At 48.3% G+C, this 24,851-nt stretch overlaps 2 protein-coding genes across 2 annotated transcripts; both read right to left on the reverse strand.

The window, feature by feature from the left end:
- Window positions 1-56: 56 nt before the first annotated feature.
- LOC128120785 (paired immunoglobulin-like type 2 receptor alpha) lies at window positions 57-18,856 on the reverse strand. The gene is made up of 6 exons (XM_052754993.1): window positions 14,670-18,856; window positions 13,967-14,353; window positions 8,222-8,613; window positions 3,872-3,902; window positions 1,097-1,128; window positions 57-863 (listed from the first exon to the last, which is right to left on the reverse strand). Exons 1-6 carry the CDS (start codon window positions 14,755-14,757, stop codon window positions 603-605), a joined length of 1,191 nt encoding a protein of 396 aa, XP_052610953.1. The 5' UTR covers window positions 14,758-18,856; the 3' UTR covers window positions 57-602.
- Window positions 16,725-24,851, reverse strand: LOC128120786 (paired immunoglobulin-like type 2 receptor beta). Its single transcript, XM_052754994.1, has 6 exons — window positions 24,764-24,851; window positions 24,062-24,448; window positions 21,725-21,914; window positions 20,723-20,804; window positions 20,367-20,423; window positions 16,725-16,841 (listed from the first exon to the last, which is right to left on the reverse strand). Exons 1-6 carry the CDS (start codon window positions 24,849-24,851, stop codon window positions 16,725-16,727), a joined length of 921 nt encoding a protein of 306 aa, XP_052610954.1.

A 24,851-nucleotide genomic window follows, 5' to 3' on the forward strand; every position in this document is an offset into this window, starting at 1 on the left:
TAGGAGGCTGGGGACAGCAGCAGGACCCAGGCCTGGGGAACCTTCAGAAAAGCATCTCTGTGAGTCCTGGCTCCCCAGCTTCCTGGAAGCAACATGGCCTTAGGAATGCATTGTGACCATCTGGTGTTTAGTTCCCTGTCTCACACCATCTATCTAGGGTTGTTGCCGATGTCCAGTGTGGTGGTCCATGGGAACCAGTCACTGTGTACTGGTTATTACCCTCCCAGATGTGGGTGTATATCATGTAGACTGGCTGCCAGCATTTGGGACATCCCCTGCCTTGGGCAGCTAGAAAAAAGTGATAGAGGAGGGGATCTTAGAGGCCAGAAGTTAAGGGTCACGTGAGTGACTCTTAATTATATTCATTTAGGCAAATTCTGTGGATTGTTTTTATTTTTGTGAGGAAGATCTAGGAAGTTAGAAAAGGGAACTGGGAATTTCTGATTTTCTCTGAGCTCAAACGCCCTGACGTGTGGATTTCTGTCTCTGGCCATGGGTATCAGTGACCCATGAGATTTTGTCTCTGGCTGTGGGTATCAGTGGAAGCTGGGAGTCTTCCTACTAGAAACACAGGTGACTCTGAGATCGTCACCCAGACCCACTCATTTGGCCTTTACGATGGAGTACACAGTCTCTTCCTGGGGGTTCCCATGGACGGGCTGGCAGGGTGGTGTTCCTGGGGAGGCTGAGCTTGAGAGGGCAATGGAGGCGTACACGATGTTGTTATCCTGTGGGGACAAGAGGTTAGATGGCAGCAGTGCAGCTGTGGCCACCATAAAGCAGCAGCTGCAGCCTGAGTGTCCTGCCCACACCTGCAGCAGCTGCAGCCTGAGTGTCCTGCCCACACCTTCAGCAGCTGCAGCCTGAGTGTCCTGCCCACACCTTCAGCAGCTGCAGCCTGAGTGTCCTGCCCACACCTGCAGCAGCTGCAGCCTGAGTGTCCTGTAACACCTGCAGCAGCTGCAGCCTGAGTGTCCTGCCCACACCTGCAGCAGCTGCAGCCTGAGTGTCCTCTCCACACCTGCAGCCTCCACCCTTCTGCCTCCTTCTTCAACATCCCTTTAACTTCCCTCAGGCCTGAGTCTGAGTGGCTTACCTTGGGGTTCTCTTTGGGATCCATATATTGCCCTAGAGAAAAAGGAACACAGAGTGCTAAAGTCAAGGGAAGGGAGACAGATGGCTGGGAGTTCCAACAGTGAGGTGAGGACCTTGGTTACATGGGAGGGACAGGGTGATGGAGGGAAAGGTGGAAATACTGAGGGATGCTTATGTAAGTGTGGGGTCTTGGGAGAAGAAGGCAGAGCCAGGTGGGGAAACAGGAAGCTGGCAGAATTTACCTTCAGGTTCAACATTCCCAGTGTTTTCAATGAGGTCCCTGAATAGGAACAAATGGACAACATATCAGAATCTGGACAGGAAAAGGTTAAGACATTAGGTGCTGGGCTACAGAGATGGCTCAGTTAGGAAAGTAAGTGTCATATAAACACGAAGTCCTGATTGTAGACCCAGGACCCTCAGAATGCTGGATGCTGGAGAAGCAGAGACAGGCAGATAAATCCCTGGAGTTCACTGGCCTGGACTAACAGTAGAGCTCTAGAGTCAGGGTCAGACCCTGTCGCAAAAGATAGAGTGGAGGGCTGGAGAGATGGTTCAGCTGGCAAAGTGCCCACTTCACAAACACGAAGACCCAGATTTGGATCCCCAAGGATACATGTAAAAACCGCTGGAGGGCCTGGAGAGATGGCTCAGAGGTTAAGAGCACCGACTGTTCTTCCAGAAGTCCTGAGTTCAATTCCCAGCAACCACATGGTGGCTCACAGCCATCTGTAATGAGATCTGGCGCCCTCTTCTGGCCTGAAGGGATATATGCAAGTAGAACACTGTGTGCATAATAAATAAATAAATTAAAAAAAAAAAACAAAAAAAGCTGGACACGATGTGCCTGGAGATTGGGAATGGAGAGAGGAGGATCCCTGAAGCTCATTGTCTGGGCAGCCTGGCCCAACTAATGAACTCAGGTTAATGAGAGACCCTGCCTCAAAATAAATATTAAATAACGGTGGGAGAAACTGAGGGGAGTCACCACATAGACCTCTGGCTTCCACACACATGCACAGGTGCACACGCACACACACACAACATACATGCAGGAACACAAAATAGAGAACAAATGACACACCATTGATCTCTGGCTTCTATATATGTGGGCACATGTGGATGTGCACCTGCACATGTATACACACAAGAAAATGTAATAACACATACAGAACTGGGCATCGTGGGCATGCTTGTACTCTCAGTGCTCAGGAGGTGGAGATAGGGGACTCCTGATGTTCACTGGCCAACCAAGCTGGTCTAACTTGTGAGTTCCAGACCAGTGGGAGACCCTGTCTGTACCTAACCAAACAAAACATACCCAAACAATAATAACAACAATAACAAAAATCCAGAACCCAAGGTGAAATGACTTTGTGGGTAAGGCCAGACCATCAAGACTGACAACTTGAGTTTCATCCCAAGGATTCACAAGGTGGAAGGAAATAGAAAGCTCTCAGAAGTTGTCCTGTGACCTCCACATGTGGACCATGTCAAGTCATACCCACACACATGTATACACATGCACACAAACAAATAAAATGTAATAATTATTTAAAAGAGTGGATGGCACCTGAGAACACACACACACACACACACACACACACACACACACACACGCACACACGCACACACGCACACACGCATCAGGAGCTGGTTCCCTCTGAATGGTCTCTGCCATCCTCAGTGACTCTAGATGAGCATGACCGAGTTCCATCCTCAGAATTAGACCTTCTCTGGAGGAGAATGAGAGGCCATTGGGAAGGTGGCCTGGCTGAGGTCCCTCAGCACTAGCTAAAGGGGAGTCATTCTAGGAAATCGGCTTGCCCTGGGCAGGAACAGAGACTACAAATAGGAAGAACCAAGTCTATCCTCTCTCACTACCCTGAAAACTAGAAGATAAGAAAGTTTCAGATCTCCTGGGGAGGTGCTCAGGCTAGGTTCAAGGAAGAAAGGACCTGAGATGGGACTGGAGGAAGGGCATCTGGCCAAAGAAGCCACGGGGAGAGGAGAGATGGAGGGAGCTGGGATGCAGTGTTGCTAGTGGATGCTTGAGTTATCTGCACAAGGCTGTGGGTTCCATTCCAGCACCTCATAAACCCGGTGTGGTACAATGCCTGTCCTTCCAACAGTTGGGAGGTGGAGGCAAAAGATCAGAAGTTCAACATCATCTTGGCTACAGTGAGTTCGAGGCCAGCCTGGACTAAATGAGACCCTGTTTCAGAAAAAAGGGGTTGGAGGAGGAAGGGTGAGAGCAGGCCATGTACAGTAGGAAAAGAAGAGGCAGGAGAGAAGGGTGGAGAGGTTGGGAGGTGGATAGAAAAGGGCAGAGATGTGGAAGATCTGGAACAAAGGATTCTGGGGCAGCGGGGCTCACTGACCATAGAGACAGACAGAGAGAAGAAAGGAAAAGATGGGAGAGCTGTTGAATCCAGGCGGATGTTCAAGGCTGAGAGGAACCAGAGACAGAGAGGGAAGCCCAGGAAATGGAAGGAGAGAGGGAGGAAGTCTGACGCCTAAAGGGGGTGTTGTTCTGGGAAGGAGACTCCTGAGACCCTCTGCACTCCTTGTCACTGAGATTCTGGTGCCTGAGGAGCCTGAGGTCATAGAGGACAAGGAGGGAGCAGACAGGATGAGTCAGTGGTTAGGGAGATGTGAAGAGCCCTGGGTGTGGTCCTTCTTTTTTTTTTTTTTAATGAAATTTGAAGAGGCTGGAGAGATGGCTCAGTGGTTAGGAGCACTGGCTGCTCTCGCAGAGGACCCGGATGGTGCTCACCTGGCTGGGGTTTCAGCTTTAGTCCTCTGTCCTGTGGGGAAGAAACAGTGTCAGTGTGACATCAGTGCTGATCCTCCATCATCCCTCTCAGCTGTCCTGTGTGTTCAGACCACCTTCAGAGGACAGGGGAGCAGAGAACCTGCCCCAGGCAGTCAGAGAGGAGCCTGAGCTCCCTCTGCTGGGCTGTGTCCTACACAGCAACCTCCCCAGATCTCTGCTTGGTCCATGTCCACCCCTGTCTCCTCTGCTTCCTTCACCCACCTTGAGTTCCCCGCACTCCACACCTGCCTCATCTACTCTGCATTCACCAGACTTCCTTTGTGTGCCTTTAGAGATCGCCTCTGTCTGGATTATATTTAATCTACTGATCTTTTTGTCTTGGTGCATTAATTATTAAGCTTTTTAAAATTGTCACTTATTGATTATATGGTAGGAGGTGTGCCACAGTTTTCATGGAGGTCAGAGGGGGACTTGTTGTAGTCCATTTCCTCTGTGTGGCTCCCAGGCTTCCACACTGACTCCTTTTAACCTCTGAGGGCTACTGTAGCTTTTTTTTTTAAAACAAAACAAAACAATTATTATTATTTATTGATTTATTTAACTACTGTAGCTTTAAAAGTTTTTCGTTGATGTTGTTTTGTTTTGCTTTGCTTTAAGAAAATTATCTGCACCTCTTTTGGTGTGGATGCCATGAGAGCAGATAGATGCCTGTGGGATTCAGGAGAGGGCTTCGATCGATATGGCTGCAGCCAGAGTTACAGGCGGTGGTAAACTGCCTGTTGTGGGTGCTGGAGCAGAACTCAGGTTCTCTGCCAGAGCAGCCAGTGCTCTTAACTGCGGAGCCATTCCTCCAGCCTCCTGTTGCAACTTTGATAAACTCTGGGATCAGGCAGCAGGAATGCTCCATTGTTGGCCATTTTTGTTGTTATATCATCTCATTTTGTTTTCCAGAATGTACGTGAATTTGAGAAGATGAATTGTTTTTACAAAACTCCCATTGTACTTTAGATAGAAATTATATTGAATTTACTGATTATTTTTGTAGTACAGACATCTTTTTTTAAAAAAACCTTAACTCATTTTCATTGTATGACTGTTTGCCTGCTGGTATGTCCGATTGCCACACAAGTGTCTGGTCCCTGTGGCAGTCAGAAGAGGGCGTCAGATCCCCTGGAACAGCAGTTACAGGTTATTGTGAAACATTGTATGGGTGCTGGAATCAAAGCCTGGTCCTCCGCAAGAGCAGCCGGTGCTCTTAACCAATGAGTCATCTCTCCAGCCTCCTAATATAGACATCAGAACTAATTTTTCCACTTTAAGAATGAGATGATTCCTACTCACCCGCTTCCTCATTCTTTCAACAATGTCAGCCACTGTGTTTTGAGAACAAGTCATTCGGTGCCTTAGGTTCCCTAACAGTTTTTCCCTAACTGTTTTTTCCCCCTTTTTTTGAGACCGAGTTTCTCTGTGTAGTTTTTTTTTTGGGGTGTCCCGAAGCTCGCTCTGTAGTCCAGGCTGGCCTTGAACTCACAGAGATCCACCTGACTCTGCCTCCTGTGTGATGGGATTAAAGGCGTGTGCCACTGCCAACTGGCCTTCCCTAAGTGTTTTTAGATTATAATTTTAGTTTTAGAGATTTATTTTTATTTGTGTGTGTATATATGTGTGCATGACTATGTATGCCATCCTGTTCCCTTGGCCAAGGAGGCCAGAAGAGAGCGCTGGGTGCCTGAAGCTAGACTTACAGGAGGTTGTGAGCTGCTCCATATGGGTGCTGGGAACTGAACTTGGGTCCTCTGCCAGAGCAGCAAGTGCTCTTAACTCCTGAACCATCTCTCTCTTTTTTTCTTTTGACTTACAAATACACTTTGTTTGTTTGTTTGTTTTTGTTCAGCTCTGTGAGATCTACACAGGCACGTCAAATAGATCCCCAACTCAGCTGGTTAGCCCACTCCTAACTAACCCAAACAATTGAATTGTTTTCATTTTTTAATTGTTTGGGTTAGGTTAGGGTTAGATTTGAATGAAAAATCTTCATAACAGGCTCACCTATTTGAAATCTTTGTTGTATTTGGGAGGTTATTGACCATTTAGGAGGTGCAGCCTTCTGGAAGAGTTATGTGTCACAGGAGGTGCGTTTTGAGAACATATTGCTCTCCCTCACTTCCAGCTTTCTCCCTGGTTTTCTGCATGTGATGAAGATGTGACTTCTCAGTGTCCTGCTTCAGCTGCCCCTCCACTATTAACCTTCCTTCTGGGACCGCAGGCCAAATCAAACTCTTCCTTCCACAAGTTACTTTTGATTATGAAGTTTTATCACCACACTGGAAAAGTAACCGCCATTACACACTCTCAAACACACTTCCTGTTTCAGTCCCTATATGGCTTGGTTGTTTCACCAGAGTGTTTCTCAACACACTCAGACTTGTTCCTGTTCCCTGGTCCCCATGTCATCCATCTAATCACTGAGTGTTGGTTTGAGGTCTTCTGCACCCAAGGACGACTTTGAACTACTGATCCTCCTACCTGGCCCTTCCACACACTGGAGTTACAGACATGCACTACCACACAAGGCTAATCACAAAGTCTGAAAGCTTTTGCCTCGACATTTTCCTGGTTCTGGCCATTCATCCCCATGTGCAGCTCCACTGTGGCAAAATGACACAGCCTGGCCCCCCTCCAGTCTGTTCTCTGCACCCTAAGACTGTAATGTCAGAATCCAGCTGCTGCTCAGGCCACAGCACCGCCCTTCACCTCTCACACAGACACTGTCCAGACACTGTTCTCTCCTGCTGACCTGCTTCCATCCAGGTCTCGGGTTTCTGACCTGGGCAGTGATTTTAGTCACTGACGGTATTAGTGACCACACATCCTGTTCCCTTTCTTGCCTCCTTCCTGGTCCAGCTTGTGCAGAGAAAGCACCCCTATCCTCAGAAGGAAATAAAAAGAACCCCCCTTCCCTCTTTAGAGGCCCGGTCATGTTGGTGGAGCCTGAAATCTCCTTAGAGTGCACTGCCACGTTGATATCTACCTTTCTGTCTGTCCATGGCATCGATAACTTTTAGTAAACTCCTTCCTCCCCGGTTATCTGTCCCAGTGACCCTCTTGAATCCCCATCTGAGACCTTTCACACACACTGATGTCATCATAGCAGGGTGCTGTGGTGGCCACTGCATTTGTCCTGTTGTATCAGAGGCTTGGGGACCTGATTTACCAGGTTCCCTCTGGTCATCTCCTGCCTCCTCTACCAGCACCACACTGCTCATTAGTTCCTGAGATGTTTTCCCTTTCCTGGATGCCCAGAGAGTGTCTTCTGTATGACTCTCAGCCCTTTCCTGGCTATTTTGTGGAAGAGAGAGGGTTGAGATAAATTCTCATATAGTCTAGGCCAGCCTTGAACTCAAGATCCTCCTGCCTCCATCTCCCAGGTGTACTGAGCGAGGTGTGAATCATTGTTACTGTCATTATTATCATTTTTAATTGTATTATATTTATTTATTTACTATGTGTGTGAGTTTCCACACGACATGGTATGCATGTTTTGGAGGACAATGTCCAGGACTCTGTTCTTTCCTTCAGCATGTGGGCTCTGAGCATTTCCAGTGCCCTGACCTCCTGAGCCATCTCTCTGCCTCTGGCTGTCACTATTTATTTTTTGACATCTTATATTATTTTTCTTCCTCTGGAGAGTTCCTCTATTTACCTGTCCTTCCTCTGACTGTGTCTATCAACACCTCAGCTCCTCCTGAAAACACTCAGCCCTTGGATGGCTCCCCCATCACCTTGCAGTTACAGGGAAACCAGATGTTCATCTACTTGGGATCCTGCAGTTTCAAGCCAGACTTTGGGAAGTGGAGCAATACAGCTTTGCTGAGGTGACTTCCGGTCCCTTGTGTTTTCCCCTCCCCTAGTTTCTCCTGGGCAGCCCATTTCTCCTCTGTAAGCAAAGGGGAGGATTGATGACCTGTGTCTAGGTCAACAGGGAAAACTGAGACATGACTGGACTGTGCGGTTCACAGACTTAACCCTGCAGAACCTCACCTGAGGAAGCGGCTTCAGGCAGAATCCCAGTGAGGATAGCAGTACAGGGCTGCGGTCAACCAAACCAAAACAACAGCAGCAAACAGACCCCAGTTAATCTAAGCACAAGCCTCAGAGCCTGACTGGGGAAAGAGGAGGGGGCCATCAGGGATCTGCCCTGGGGAGACAAGAATCCACCCTTAGACATTGCTCCTCTAACGCTGCCTACCTTACTTCTTTTTAAAGACAAGGCCACTCACTTGTACCCGAGGCTCACCAGTTAGGCCAGTATAGCTAGCCATCCAACCTCAGGGATCATCCTGTCTCCACCTCCTCAGCACTGGGATCACATGGAGTATGGTCATGGAACCTCCAGCTTGCATGGCTAACACTTTCCTGACTCAGCCATCCCCTGACCCACGGATCTGTGCTGTCATCAATCCCCTTCCAGGACTCTGGTGTGGACTGTTCTGTGGAAACACTCACGAAGTGTGATGGGGGTGCTGTCTTGGACCACTTACCTTTCCTTCTCCTCCACCCGAGGAACACTATCAATCCCAAAACCCCAGCCAGGAGTACAGCGGCAGCCACTGCCAACCCAACTGTGGTTCCCAGACCCAGGGGCTGATTCTTCCCGCTCTTCTTCCCTTCTGTGGCTGTAAGAGCAGTTCTGGTGAGTGCAGAAGTTGCAGAGGTGGGGCTTGGAGAGGTGGTCTTGGGGGCTGGGAGGAGACAAAGAAAGTCAGCATGGAACTTCCCTGGCAGGAATGGTGTTCTGAGGATGCCTCTGCTGCACACTTTGCCCCTCAGACTACTGAAGCAATGCACTCCAAGGAACTGGAGTCACCCAAGGAGTCTCATGCTGGGAGAAGGAAAAGGCTGAAGTCTGGAGAGTTCACACAGTCCTGTCAACTCCTCAGATCAACCTGCAGGAGAGACAGGACAGAGACAGTGATGGCTCACTGGGGGCGGGGCCACACCGGAACTGGGACTGCTCAGCTCTGCGCATGTCTTGTCTTCTATTTAAGCCTAAACCTCATGTCAGGACCTGTCAAAACCCCAACTATGGAGTTGGGCGGTTGTCACTGAACCTCCAGTATGACCATGCTGTGTAAATCTCTTTCCTCTGCTTTTCACTGTGACTGTCTCTTTAACTGTCCTGTTGAGGACAGATGGCCAAGCCTGGCTTGTTAGAGCTGCCGGGGCCCAGGTTCTGATCCTGCACTCAAGTAACAAGTGGGTCCTTCTTTAATGGGGGATGGGCACACATGGGTATCTTGTCTCCTTTAGGTGATGTCTGATGAGGAACAGCTCTTAGAAGCTCACACAGGAAGAAGAGAACATTTGCTGAGGCTGAGAATCTGGTGAGCAAGGACAACTCTCTACTTGCTGGTAGGAATGTCCCCAGACCCTCATGTCATCCCTTACAAAGAGCAATCTCTAAGTCACGGAGATCAAAAACAGTCATTTTCTAATGACAGTTCTTGTTAGAACAGGAGTAGCCTGCAAGTGTGGACAGTGCTGCTCTAAAGACCTGAGTTATTGAATGGAAATCTCAGGACCAGGCACGGCTTGCCTCCCTATGGGTTATTGGTCAGCAAGGTCCAGAAATCCCAATACAACATAGACTACTGTCATTGCTCTTGGATGCCCACCATAGCTAGATGATAAGAACCTATTACTGAAGACACTGCTCGATTTTGATATAGATATGATCAAAATACATTGTAGAAATGTATGAAATATTTAAATAATCAAATACTACTAAAAATCTTTTTGCCATTTATTTTATGTATGTGTACAGTATGTGTCTGTGAGTGTATATATATGCACCTACACACATATGTGCACATGAACATGTGTACACACACACATGCACAGGCAGGCACACACACACACACACACACACACACACACACACACACACACACACACAGGATAGAGATGTGATCTTGATTATATATGTGGAGGCCAGAAGAGGCATGTGGTGTCCTCTTCCAACATTCTCCACCTGTTCCTCAGAGGCAGGGTCTCTGTGAAATGGGGGCTCGAGTGCCAGCTAGGATGAAGGCCAACAAACTCAGCAATCCTCCTGCCTCCACCTCCTTGGAACTGGTGTCACAGGATATGCAGGGACACACAGCTTCCTAGGTAGGTGTTGGGGTTTGAACTTTGGTCCTCACGGTTACAAAACCAGTGCTCTGAACCACTCTTAATATATATATTTTTAAAGATAAATTCCATGTAGTCAAGATTAGCCTTGAACTTGCTGTGTATTAATGAACTTCTGATCTCCTTACCTCCACCTCCCAAGAGCTGGGATTACAGGTTGCACCACCCCACTTTAAAAAAGGTCACTTTTTAAGTTGGCACACACCTTTAATCCCAGCATTCAAGAGGCAGAGACAAGCAGATCTCTGTGAGTTTAAGGCCTATCTAGTATACATTGCAAGTTCTAGGCTACCTAGAGCTACATAGTGAGACCCTGTCTAAAAAAATCATTTTCAAAGGTATAAATATATATAATATAAGATATATCATTTGAACTATGTAATATATGGTTCAGTGTCTTATAGCACATTCATTCTATGGAGCAGCCAACCAGCACTATTCAGTTCCAGACCTTCTTTAAATAAAGAATTTTCTTTGTTGTCCTAATTTTAGCAGGGAATGTAGGCAAATGTGTGTGTGTGTGTGTGTGTGTGTGTGTGTGTGTGTGTGTGTGTGTGTGCACATAGATGTGTACATATATATTTCCTTCTTTCCCAGAATGTCCCAAAAGAACAAAGCAAAAACCAAGTTGTTGGAAGTATAGTGGTAGAGTAATGAAATAGTCTCATTAGCAATTGCCATGGATAGAGTTAGGCAATAAGAAAGTGTGTCCTGAGGGAGAAAAGGCAGGTCAGCAACCGAGGAGATGCCTCAGTCCTGAAGTATTTGCCTTGTGTCCTGGCCAGTTATTTTGTCAATGTGACACAAGCTGTAGTTATCTGGGAAGAGGAACCTCAACTGAGAAAATGCCTCCATCACGTTGCCTGTAGGCAAGTCTGTAGGACATTTTCTTGATGGGTGATTGATGTGGGAGGCCCAGCTCACTGTGGGTGGTACCATGTCTGGGCAAGAGGTCCTTCCTGGGTGCTATAATCAAAGCAGGCTGAGCAAGCCATGGAAAGCAAGCCAGTGAGCAGCACCCCTCCGTGGCTTCTGCTTCAGTTCCCGCTTCCAGGTTCCCTTCTGGAATTCCTGCCCCAACTTCCCTTAATGATGGAATGTGATTGGGATTTGTAAGCCAAATAAACCTTTTCCTCCCCAAGTTCTTTGGTCATGGTGTTTTTTCACAGCAACAGACACTCCAACTAGGTCACCTCTGGATCACAAAGTCCTGAGTCGCATCCCCAGGGACCTGTGTGTGTTGCCATGCACTTGTAATCCAGCACTTCAGGGGGAGAGAGGCAGATCCTGGGGCTCACTGCCAGCTGGCCTAGACCACTTGGTGAGTTCCAGGCAGGAGAAAGACCTAATCCCTGATGAAAGAGAGAGACAGAGACAGAGACAGAGAGGGAGAGAGATCTTTCACTAGGAGTGTTTTACTTAGACATGAAAGAGAAAAACTGCAAAGGAGAGGACTATTGAACTTGGCTACAAAAGTGAAATTATGGAAAAAGAATTGATTAGCCAACCACAGGGTTCTTTTCAATATTTGTTGCACATATTTCTCCAGGTGTGACATCTTTGCCCTAAATGAGGACATTTTGCTCTGATAAAACATTTCTTTTGAGGTCTGTGGATGCAGCTCAGTGGTGGAGTGCTTGCCTAGGGTGCACGAGGCCCTGAGTCCATCTCAAGCAGGGGACACAGGAGTGGTCACACACCCTTGTGATCCCAGCACTTGGCGAGTGGAGGCAGGAGGGTCAGGAGTTCAAGGTCATCCTCAGCTATATAGTAAGTTTGGGGCCAGCCTGGACTACATGAGACTCTGTCTTACAAAAAATTGAAGGAAAAGAAAAGTGTCTTTTATCATTAATTTTAATATTTTAAAAACAATGGGCATGAATATTCAGTTATTGAATTAATTTTAAAAATACTGATGAAGAACTCACAGTGGAGGTGAGGAGTAACTCAATGGCAGAGCCCTTGTCTAGTGTGCATGTGGCCTTGGGGACCATCTGAAGTCCGGCTAAAAGAAGAAAAACATGGTGTGTCTACCTGAAGCACAGAAAGGCATGGCTGCCTTAGATTGATCGTTCTACAAGCACCTAATAGATTATCGCCAAGGCTGGAGACATTAGGAACGGAGGAAGAGGGAGGAGGTGGAAGAACAGAAACCATTTAGGGAAACATGTAGGAGACACAGGAAATGCAGGTGTAAGGTGCCTGTCAGCTCTGGCTGTGGAGTTTATCCTGAACAAGCACAGGGTTAAGATGAGGAGTGGTTTGTCAGGGGGAGGCAGGTGGGTCTAACCTGGAAGGGACAAACCAATTTATCACTGGCACTGTTGAGAATTGGTGATATAATAAATGATAAGTGATTTTTATTTGACTGTTAATTTTATATTTTATTTTTTAAAAGTATTTTTTATTAACTTTTGGCACACACATAATGGCGCATGAGTGTGTGTGTGTGTGTGTGTGTGTGTGTGTGTGTGTGTGTGTGTGTGTATGGCTGATTTTTGTTTTGTTTTGTTTTTTCCAAACAGGGTTTCTCCTTTTAGTTTTGGAACCTGTCCTGGATATCGCTCAGTAGACCATGCTGGCCTTGAACTCACATCGATCCACCTGACTCTGTCTCCTGAGTGCTGGGATTAAAGGTGTGCTCTACCAGCGCCAGCATGTGAGACTAATCTTAAGTGTTCCCTTCCTCAGATGTCATGCACCTTATTTTTAAGACAGACCGCATGAGCACCTGTAACCGCAACACCATGGGAGACAAGAGGATCAATGGGGCTTCACAACCCATCAGCCTAGCCCTAAACAGTGAGCTCCAGGTTCAGTGAGAGACCCTGCCTCAAGGGAATAAGGTGGGTCTTATTAGAGGAGGAACCCTAATGTCCACTTCTGGCCTTCCCACGAACAAAAATGGAATATATGTACACACACACACACACACACACACACACACACACACACACACACAAATGCACACATATGTGTGCACTTGAGTACAACATATATACATGTTCTAGAAAATCAAGATAAAAGAAAAGGCAAGCAACAGCGTGAACTCCACAGAGGCCACGTGTCTACTGATAGAGATGCTTGGAGGTAAAGGGTCCCGTCTGAGGCCTGTTCCTCACCAGCATGACCTTGGGCAGGTGTTGAATTCTGCTGGTGTCTGTGTCTCTCTGTATAATGACCACGAGAGTGCCCAGCATTGGTGGCCAGGGTAATGTCCACATAGTGACTAGGCTGGGCCTGTGTGCACTCTGTGTGGAAGCTGCAGTTACAGCTGCCATGGAGGAGGAGAAGTGACCAGAGAACCTGATCATGGTGAGAACGTGAGGGTCTGTGTGGGAAAGATGGGGATGGGGAGGAAGGAGAGGAAGAGGGAAATGAAGAAGTAGAAAAGAAACTGGGGCAGGGAGAGGTGAGGGATGTGTCTAGAGACTGGTGAAGTGGGGGGACCCAGAGGAGGAGGGGTTCACGTGACCAGAAGGCACCTACTGTGGAAGGCACGAGATATGGTGTAAAGTCTAGATCTAACGGAGACCCTGACACGGGACCAGGTAAAGGCCGCTCCATCCTGGAGAGGTCAGATCCACGTGGATTTGTGTCAACGAGGGTGGGGTGGGCAGGGCGGTAGTCAGTTTGGAGAAAGGAGCAGGAGACTGGGCCATCTGGGAAGAGCTGAGGCTGGGGGTGGGGTGGATCTGAGGGCAATGAGGGGCAGCTCAGAGAGAGCAGCTAAGGTTTGTGGATGGTTGTGGGGAAGAGGAAAGGTGGAGTTGTCAGAGCTCTGGGGAGGGGACAGAACACATGAGAGGAATCTGAGGGAAGAAACAGAAGTGTAGGATCGCTAATGACATGTATGGTACAAGGAAGCCAGGGCCACCAGGGCCTGACCTGGGATGTGCTCACCAGGAGTGATGGTGAGTTGCGTCCCACTGATTGACTGCCACATCTCCGTGCAGTTTTTTATGCTCAGTTGAACTCGGCAGAAGTACACTGTCTGGTCCTTCTTCTTCAAGTTCAGGATTCTGAGGACTCCGGATGTCTGAGGCTGTGTCCAGTTCAGGATGAGCCGGTTCTTGAAATGTTCATATATGTAACCCGAGGAAGAGTTGTAGATCAATTTCCCATGGAAGCGCTTCCATCTCCAGAGAATCCTCATCTGTGGATCCTTTGCCAACTCCGGGGGGAAGTAGAAGGAGAAGGGGATTGTGATGGAGCCGCCCTGGACACCAGAGATGTGTGCTGGCTGGTCGACTCCAAAAGCATTTGTCCTGTGACATCTTGCTGAGTTACCTGGGAAGGATGAGGGAGAATCTGAAGTCTCTGCAGGGGATGGAAAGGACAACCCAGAGCTTCCTGAGTCATCAATGCAGGCAGCTGTGGGACACAGGGCAGGACTGATCTTAGGTCCCACTGTCCCATATGGGACAGGACAGACAAGGAAGGGTTGGGATGGACCCACTCTGAGGATGAACTCTCTCTTGGGGCACAGAGGACTGACTGGATCCTCTAGCAGACACCTGTCCACATGACAGCCCGCTCTTCCCAGCCCCACTGGCCCCTCCTGTGGTTAGGGCAGAGTCCCTGCTAACAAGGTCCCCAAACTCACCAGCTTGCAGACATGCAGCTGACAGCAGCAGAAGCAGGATCCAAGTCATGGCCTGATTCCCTCCAGGAAGTGAGACCAGCAGAGTCATCAGGCAGGAGAGGACCTGTGAGGGACACTGGGGTGCTCAGGAGTCAGGAGAGAACTGGGTTAAAATGACCGTCATCCACCGAGGCTTCTCATGTGGAGGACAGAGTGGGGCAGGACCTCCCCATCTCCACCTCCTTGTGACCAGCAACTTCCTTCATCATTCTGGGTTCTTTCTCACACTGCAGAAGATCCGCCCAGTGGTCACTGACAGGATGGCCATGCCCTTGAGCCCAGGCCCCGTTTTTGACAGGAAGAAATGGAACTGACCTCACCATGCCGGGCTCTCCTCTCTTCCACCTTGATCTTCTGTCTTATCCAGTCCTGTCCATTTCCCATGTGGCCTGTAATCACTGGTTCCTCACCTCCAGATTTCCTCCACTCCTGCCCTCCTCATCATCATCTGTTTCTCATTGTGTCTCTCACCATGCTGGTTGTCTGTCTGTCTGTCTGTCTGTCTGTCTCCCCCTCTCTCTAATAACCTCAGGCACAGAAGTGGTCAGTTTCTGCTCACTTCAGACACAGCGAGGATGGAGGTGATGAGGAAACACATTCAGTCCCAGCCCTAGCTCGGTGTCCCCACCACCATCTGCTCTTTGTCCTCTTCTTGTCCTTCAGGGACTCTTCACAGCACCCGGCAGAACCAAGGCCCAGGGGACACTCTCACCCTGGCCTGCTCTCTGCTGCCGAGTCTGTAACCACCCTGGGCTTCCTGGGTGATCGTCTCCCTCCCCTAGACAGTGACTCCAAAGGTACTCCAGTTTCTGAAGGAGACTTTCTACATCGCACCAACCTTCCCACAACTCAGAAGAGGATGCCAAGGATCAGAGAAGCCCTGGCACATGTCACATGACTGTCACATGCATGGTTGACTGGACTTCATCCCATCAAGTACTTGTAGTCCTCCACTCCACACAGACTTCAGCCTGCCTGCTCCGCACAGCATCGGTACTCCCCTCAAAGGTCAGGGATCAGCTGCTAGGCTCCCAGGAGGCTGTTCCCACAAAGCACTTGAGTGACTCCCTCTAGCTGTGGCTGTTCTAGAACCTTCTTTGGATGAAGTTGGCAAAGAAGACTCACAGCAGCAATGTGTCACTCATGACATGTTGCCTGGGACATCTCTGACAGTGGACACACTGCTCCGTGACTAGGGTGGAGATGTGAGGGTTGGGGGCAAAAGCTGTGGTGACCTCAGGTATGGTTCTGTAGGAGGGTCATCCTCCCCTTCCTCAGACAAGGTTCCATCAGTTCTGTGGAGGACAAGATTGTAGCAGAGGAAGTGGCATCCTTCTCCCTGAGTGACATGTGCAGAGGCGACTTCCCATTTCCTTAGATTCCTGCACTGATTGCCTTCTCCATGCTTCCCTCAGGTGACTATGCAACCACCTCTGTCACATCTGCTGTCTCTGCTGTCCTCACAGTCCCCACAGTTCCCATGGTCCTCTGATTTATTGACCTGAGCCAGGCCCAAACACTCATGGTCTCACTCCCAGCAGCACATGGACACACTTCTATATCCATCCATCCTGTTTTTGGAGATGCAGAGACACAGAACCTTTGGGATGAGTTGGGCCCCGTCAGGAGAGGGTATTGGGGCCTATTGAATCTGTCAGAAGGGCCCCCCTAACCTTTATTGAATGTGGTCTCATGTAACCCAACAAACAGCCAAGATAACCAAAACTCCAAAGAGTCAGCCAGGTCATGGAGGCAGGTCATCTGTTATTTCACTTTGGTTGCAGATACTTGAAGATGTCACCAGTATTTTCTTCAGACTCACTTAAACAAATTTTGTTACTATTAATAGTTTCATTTAAACAGCATATATGTTGAAGAGGAAAATGATCGTTTCTCTGTTTCTGTGACCTCAAATTCAGTGACCCGGGAGTTTCTGCCATTGGCCTTGGCTATCTGCAGAAGCTGGGAAACTTCCTACCTGAGGAGTAGGAGACTGAGCTGGTCACCCATCCCCACTCACTGGGCCTTTAGGACACTATAGAGTCTCTTCTTGGGGTCCCCTAGGCAGGGGTACAGAAAGTGCTCATGCTGAGGTTGGCAGCACATGAGGGAGATGAAGATGATGATGTCATCCTGGGGGAGAAAGAAGAGGTGAGATGGGGGCGGGGCAACTGTGCTAATGTAAAGTCTCAGGTGCAGCCTGAGTGTCCTATCTACACTACCAGCTGCCATCCTTCCAACCTCTCTAACATCTCCTCCACTCTCCTCAGGACCCAGTCTGGGTGAGCTAGTCTGGGGTTCCATCTGGGGTGTGTATCTTGTCCCTGGGGAAATGAAATCAAGGAGTGACAGGAAGGGTGGAGAGTTGGATAGTTTTCATCATTGAGATTATCTGCTGTGTCAGGGCCCACAAGGCCTTCACTGTGCGTTATTTGAGGAAAGTTTCTGGAACTGGATGGTTCTGACGGAAATAGGAAAGGTTGAGCCTGTTCTCCTCCACCTCTGTCATGGGAAAACACAGCTAGGTATAAAATCAGAGTCTGAATGCTGAGGACACCATCAGGAACTGGAGTCTGAAGAGTCACAGAGTCAGGCCTGAGACACCATGTGTACTCAGGATGAGGACTGGGTAAACATGTGGTGGCAGATCAGCTGTGAAAGGTGCCTTGTGTGATTGTGTGTCTCTGCGTGCAGGTGCCTGTGTGTGCAAGTGAGTGTGTGCTCATGTATATGGAGGCCAGAGGACAACATCCAGCATTACTACTCAAGACACTATCCATCTCAGGTTTTTTGTTTGTTTATTTGTTTGTTTGTTTTAGGTTTTTGTTGTTTAATTTGGTTTTTGTTTCTTTTTTTAGATTTGGGGGGTTTGGTTTTTTTGTTTGTTTATTTTTTTTGGTTTGTTTGTTTGTCTTTTGAGACAAGGTCTATGTAGCCATTGCTGGCCTGGAACAGGACATATAGACCAGTCTAGCCTCAAACTCACAGAGATCCACTTGCCTCTGACTCTGTCTCTCAAAGTTAGAATAAAGGCATACAACACCATGCCTAGCCCAACTTGCTTTAAATTTTTAAAATTATTTTTTTATTCTGTGGGGGCAGGACACACACATGCTACATCCTGTGCAGCAGCCGGTTCTCACACTGCTGTCTGACACACCCATGGTCACGTGTGTGCAGAAGACCCACGTGTGCACACCACAGCCCAGGCTGCTCTTCCACAGAAAGTGCCTCTCCCCTGTGACAGCATCATGGCTGCAGAGCCCAGTCACTGCTGTTGGGGGAAATGGGGTTGGCACTGCAGGAGACTGATTACAGTATCCTGGACATAAAAAATATCCACAGCGGGGTTCCTATGGTGATTCAACTAAGGACTTGAAACTCCAACTGAGTCCATGACTTTGGAGTAAGGATCCAGCAGTTGGCAGCCAGTGAGGCTGAGCACAAGGGGCAGTTGAGATCCTGAAGGACCAACAGACCCTGTTGAATAAAAATGCTGGGGTCCAACACCTGACATATGGCAGCCTCGTCAGGCCCAGCCCTTCATGCAGAGAGTTAGCAATCCAGTGACCTTTTACCCACAGACCTCAGACTGTAAGGCAAGGACAGAAGAAGCCTGGAGGTGAGTAGTCATGACCAGGAGGATCTTCTCTCAGACCTGACTGAGCATAAAGACAAGGTTCATCTGGTAGAGTGCTTACCTGCCTGGCATGCACAGAACACTGGGTTCTATCTCCAGCAGGAGACAAAGGGACAAAGGGACACAATTGAGACAGTGTTTCATGTGCCTAGGCTAACCTCACACTCAATAGGCACTAATGACAGCCTCCAGTTCATGGTCTTGCTATCTCTACTGTCAATCATTGGATTACAGGCATATTCCACCATTCCTGGCTTCCTCTAGTACTTTTTTTAATTGACTGGCTCAGGCCAGGGAACACAAATCCCCAACACTGGTAGCCATGCTAGAAGCCATGTCTGCTCCCCATTCCAACAGTAATGTTCCTTTACCCTGAGGGGATTTGACCTAAACCTTGTTGAGAATGTTGGTGCTGTGAAGTCTTTGCTGTGGGCTCCTTTGCTGTTTCTCCCTTTTGAACAATGGAAACTGACATGGCAAGTCACATGACCACTGGAGTATCATTCATGAGGTCCGTCTCTCTCACCAGCTACCTGGAAGGAGGGTATGATGAACCGATACTCCCATAGGTGACTGGCCAGACCATCATCCTGCAGCCTGCTCGTGTGAACACCCCAGGGATGCTCAGAGGAGACACCACCCCAGCTGCCAAGATCCCTGTGACCATTGCTGCTGCTGAGTTCAGCCTCAGGAGGCTTGAATCCAGTTACACCACTGCAGACATTTCACAGCTGCCTCAGGAGACTTCACTTCAGCCAGGAGAAGCCTGGGTCACTTCTCCATGACCCCTCCTGTCTTCAACTGGTCTCGTGGTGTTGGGAACAGTTTCTTCACAGACTCAGCAAAGGTTCAAGTCTATACACAGTGCAACATTTGTTAAAAAGTGTTATTAACTCCATGGACAGACAGGAACAGAATAGATGTGCTCTTAGGACCAGAGAAAGACTAGATGATCTGAAAAGAGGAAATCAGAGCCCACACGGCAAAAGCTTGGCTTTTCTTCTTGTACCTGTCCAAGGTCGGATGTTTTACAGCAGGAACCTGCAGCCATGTTCTCGGATTCCCAGTCAGGAGGTAGGGAATCCAGTGAGATGCAGGATGTGTGGTCATCAATCCCTACTTTGATGTAAACTGACCTCCCTGGTGAGAGATCCTGGTCCCTGGAGGTCTAGTATCTGGGGACTGACAGACAATGTTTGTCTCTGAGAAGGAGAGGACAATTTTCCAGAGTCAGTTTCCTCCCTGCACCGTTTGGGTTCCCAGATTGAACGCGGGTGACTGGGCTAGGCAAACACCTTTTCCCACCGAGCTATCTAGTTGTTCCTACTTTTCTTTTGTCCATTAATATGTAATTGTGAAATACATGTTTTAAAATAAATTTGGAAAATGTTATGACCATCATTTATCCCCTTTAGGAATCCACATTATTTTTTCTGACATGGTCTCTCATTGTTCTAGAACTCAGCAATTAGACTAGATTAGCTGGACAGACAGCTCCATGACTCTAGCTGTCCATCACCTCCCTGGCTTATCATGTGGGTGCTCCCAATCAAACTCAGGTCCTCCAGCCTGTGTGCAAGGCTTTTCTGACAGAATTATCTCTCCAGCTCGCTTGCATGCCTCTCATAAAAAAAATTCCCCAAACAGCCTGTCTTAATCAATGTTCCATTGCTGTGAGTAGACACCACCACCTCGGCAAGTCTTATAAAGAAAACATTTAATTGGGGTTGGCTTACAGTGTCAAAGGTTTAGTTGATTATCATTATGGTTGGAAGGTTGGGGGTATACATGGTGCTGGGCAGGTAGCTGAGCATTCATCATCCAGATAGGCTGGCAGCAGGAAGAGAGAGGGAGACATTGTTCCTGGCTAGAGCATTTGAAATGAGAAAGCCCACCCCAAGTGACCCACTTCCTCCAACAAGCACACACATCCTAACTTTCACAGCATGATGACAAAACATACAAATCCTTGAGTCTATGAAGGCCATTTTTTTTCAAACCACCACACAGCCCCTCACCTGCTCCTTGGGATGACAGGCTTTCCCCTGGCTGGGGTTCATCTTTAGTCTGCTGGCCTGTAGGAGAAGAAACAGTGTCAGTGTGGCAGCCATGCTGATCCTCCATCTGCCTCTCAGCTCTTCTCTGTGTTCAGACAACGTTAGGAGCCCAGGGCAGCAAACAGCTCTGTAGCAGCCATTCAGGGACAGCTCTGAGAGTCACCAGGTCCTGAGGACAGTCCTCAGCTGTCCTTCTGCACAGCACAGCCAATCAGAGGACAGCTCTCCTTTGTCCCTTGTCCATGTCCTTCTCCCTCTGCTTCCTTCCCCTGCCTTGACCCCATGTCTCCTCCCTGCTTTCCCTGCTCTGCACTCACCAAGCCTCCCTTTTGTCTCCCTGGAAACTGGCTCTCTAGCTTTCCCTGTGAGTGCAGGCTGCTGCCACCCTGCAGATTCAGTCTCAGGGGTCGAATCCCAGTCAGACTTCTGCTACCTCTCAGGCTGCTGCTCTCCAGCTCTCAGATGCTCCTCTTACCTATTGGAGGGTTGAGCTCTTCTGAAGACCAGGGGCCACATCTTCAAACATTAGTTCTGCTCTCTCTATTACATTCCACTCTCTGCTCATCTCTGTTCCTATCCTGCAGTCTTCTAGTCACCATGGCTTTAAATCTGCTCTGAACACAGTCCACACTTGGCTCTTGTTTTGTGTGAGCACAAGGTCTCAACGAGCTCAGGTTAACCTGCAACTTTCTCTGTATCTGCAGATGGCCTTCAACTCCGGATCCTCTTGTCTCTATTTCCCAAATGCTGAGTTTAGAGATGTTCCCAGCTTGTCCCCATATTTGTTTCTCAGAATCCTTAAGAAAGCTGGAAGACAAGTAATTTGTCTTTACATAAATGCAATAGGAATTGAATAGGGATTGCATTGATTTCTATATTCTTTTTCAGTGTAAGGACTTAGAGTATACATTTTCCATTATGCAAATATCCTTACTTTTTTTAGTACTTCCTTAAATTTTTTAAAAATTTGTTTTTGGACTGTATTATATATATGTATATATGTATGTATATGTTTGTATAATTGCATACATGCACACACATGAGGATGGCAGAGAACCACCTTGGTCATTGACCTGCATGATCTGAGACATCCCCATATTCACTTGATATCCTTAGGGGCAGGCTCTGTGTTCATCTACACCTGATCCAGCTGGTCTCTAAAGAAAGTAGGAGACAATTCAGTCCTTGTTTAATTAAGTCACATTCCTGTCCTTCTGTTCTCTTTACTTTTCCCTGCACATCTTTACTTTTCTCCATGTCCCACAGCTGAGAACACTCAGAGGGTAAGCTCAGGTGAGGGCCTGTCCAGGACCACTTACCTTTGCTTCCACCAGAGGAAGACCATCAACACATAGACGGGGGTTATGAGCACAGCCGTGGCCACCACCACCCCGACCGTGGCTCCCAGGTTCACAAGTGCAGGATTCCTCAGGTCCTCTGTGTCCTCCAGGCCAGCTGTGGTGACTGTAGAGGTGACGATGGAGGGGCTCTGCATGGTGGTGCTGATGGCTGGGGAGAGATGAGAAGTGAGCAGATCCCCCTACATGAGGGAGGGATGGGGTGAGTGTCACACCTTGTCTCCTCTGTGGGATGTGGGATAGGGAACAGCTGTTAGAATTTCACAGAGAGGGAATACATGCTGAAGGCTGAGACTCCAGGAGAGCAAGTTCGAATGCACACTTTCCACCTGTCCTGGAGGTGGGTCCTCAGATGGTCATCTGGTCACAGATAATTATGCCATAGAAATACAGTTGTTTTTTTCACAGATGTAGGTAACATGCAGACATGTCTCAGTCCACAGAGTGTTGGCTGCTTGTTGCCTTAGAACCCGAGTTTCATCCCTAGTAGTCATGTAGAGAGCTGCATGAACTTGTCATGGCCTTTAATCTTAGCCCTAGGGGCAGAGGCAGGAGATCTTTGTGAGTTCAAAGCCAGACTCATCTATGTGCAGAGTTTCACACCAAAGAGGGCTAGTGAGCTGTAATCCCAGCACTTGAAACTAGTGAGAGACCCTGTCTCAAAATAAGGGAAGGACACCTGAAGTTGTCCTCTGGCCTACATATGCACGTGAAGAAATATGAACATTAACACACACACACACACACACACACACACACACACACACACACACACACACACCTGGAATAACAGACTTACATGTTCACACACAGAGAATACATAAAAATATATAACAGAAAATACATAATTTTAGCCAGAAGTGTACAGTTCAGTGCAGGACAGAGTACATTCATTTGCTCTACAAACATCACTGTTATTAATTCCCATAAGTTACCTATTTTGAAACACTAGACCAACAGTTCCTAACCTGTTGTTCGCTGTCCCCATAGTGGTGAATATAAGACATCTTGCATATCAGATATTTACAGTATGATTCATAACAATATCAAAATCACATTTATGAAAGAGGAATGAAAATAATTTTATGGTGAAGGGTGGTCATTACAACATGAGGAACTGTATTAAAGAGTCTCTGCATTAGGAAGGTTGAGAATCACTACTCTAGACCCGAGAAACCGCTTCTTTCTCTCCCTTCCTGGAGCCCTGGCAGCTGCCGGTTGACATTAAATCAGGTCAACAGGGTGGTCATAGAGACTGTGCAGAGAACTGTGCTGTGGGCGTCCTCTCACAGGGTGGCTTTAATCCAGTCAAGAGCCACTGCTGGATGTGGTGGCAGCTGACTCTAATCTCAGCACTTGGGAGGCAGAAGCAGGTAGATTTCTGTGAGTTCCAGAATAACCAGGGCTAAATGGTGAGGCCCTGTATTATAAAAACTAAAATACTAAAATATAAAAAAAAAGCCACAGAGCAAGACTGTGATCAACAACTAAGCACAGAGTCTCCCAGCTGCTGCGGGGCCATGTGAAGAGCACAGGTGTGACAGTCACAGAGTGACGAGGCTGGACCTCAGTGTTCCCTGTGCATGGGACTGCAGTTACTTCTGCTGCAGAGGAGAGGCAGGGATCAGAAGACAGAGCAGCCACATCATGAAAATGGGGACATTATTTCCCAAGAGCCTTGGAGCTTGTGTGGGAGAGGTGAGGGTAAGAGGGTAAGGAAGGAGAGGGGGGGTTGTGAAAGTGGAGGAGACAGGGAGTTGGGTAGAAAGAGGTGAGGGATGTGTGCTGAGGAGCTAGGAGGGAAAATGGGGGGCTGTGGGGACAGGTGGCAGTTTACACGTGGACCAGAGGACTCCAAGAACATCCAATGGGCACTTGCTGTTTGTTCTGGGCTTAGTTTGGAGCTGTGTGGAGATGCTCCATACAGGGACTCAGGGGAGCCCTGCCACAGGACCAAGTGAGTCAGTTACATCCTGGAGAAGTCACTCAGTTGAGGTCCTGGAGAAGTGGCCTGGCCTGCAGTGTTAGTTTGGGACAGGTAGGGGGTAAATTGACTGGGGGGGGGGGCAGGCTGAATCCTAGAGAGGGCATAGGGTTCCATCTTAGAAGAAAATGACAGACAAGGTCAGAGGAGGCAGGAAAGACTTGTCACAACAACAAGGGAAAGATCTGTTGGCAGAGGCATGGACAGAGCCAAGGGAAAGGAATCTAAAAGAAAGCTCAGAGTCATGGAGCCTGAGGGGACATCTAAGGGACAAGGAAGCCAGAAGCATCAAAGTCAGAGCCAGGGTGGCTCACCATGTGTGACGGTCAGCTGGGTCCCTTCAATTGACTGCAAACCCTTCATGCCTTCTGTTGTGTTCAGTTGAACTTGGCAGAAGTACTTTGTCTGGTCCTTCTCCTTCAAGTTCAGGATTCTCAGGACTCCAGATGTCTGAGGCTGTGTCCAGTTCAGGATGAGCCGGTTCTTGAAATGCTCATGTGTGTAACCTGAGGAGGAGTTGTAGATAAATTCACCAAGGAGGTGTTGCCATTTCCAGAGAATCCTCATCTGTGGATTCTGTGCCATCTCCCAGGGGAAGGAGAAGGAGAAGGGGATCTCGATGGAGCCGCCTTGGACACCAGAGAGGTTTGCTGATTGGTTGACTCCAAAGGTACTTTTTTTCTTGGATCCTGGTGAGTGACCTGGGAAGGATGGGAGAATCTGAAGTCTCTGCAGAGAATGGAAAGGATGACTCAGAGCTTCCTGACCCTTGACCCACAGGCAGGTGTGGGCCACAAGGCAGGACTGTCCTTATGTCCCACTGTCCTATATGGGACAGGACAGACAAGGAAGGGTTGGACTGGACACACTCTGAGGATGAGCTCTCTCTCAGGACAGTCTATCTCTCTGGCTCCTCTAGCAGACACCTGTCCACATGACAGCCTGCTCTTCCCAGCCCCACTGGCCCCTCCTGTGGTTAAGGCAGACTCCCTGCTAACAAGGTCCCCACCACTCACCAGCTTGCAGACATGCAGCTGACAGCAGCAGAAGCAGGATCCAAGTCATGGCCTGATTCCCTCCAAGAAGTGAGACCAGAAGAGCCAT

Source organism: Peromyscus californicus, unplaced genomic scaffold, assembly GCF_007827085.1.
Source record: "Peromyscus californicus insignis strain IS unplaced genomic scaffold, ASM782708v3 Scaffold_2__1_contigs__length_46816999, whole genome shotgun sequence".
Lineage (NCBI taxonomy): Eukaryota > Metazoa > Chordata > Mammalia > Rodentia > Cricetidae > Peromyscus > Peromyscus californicus.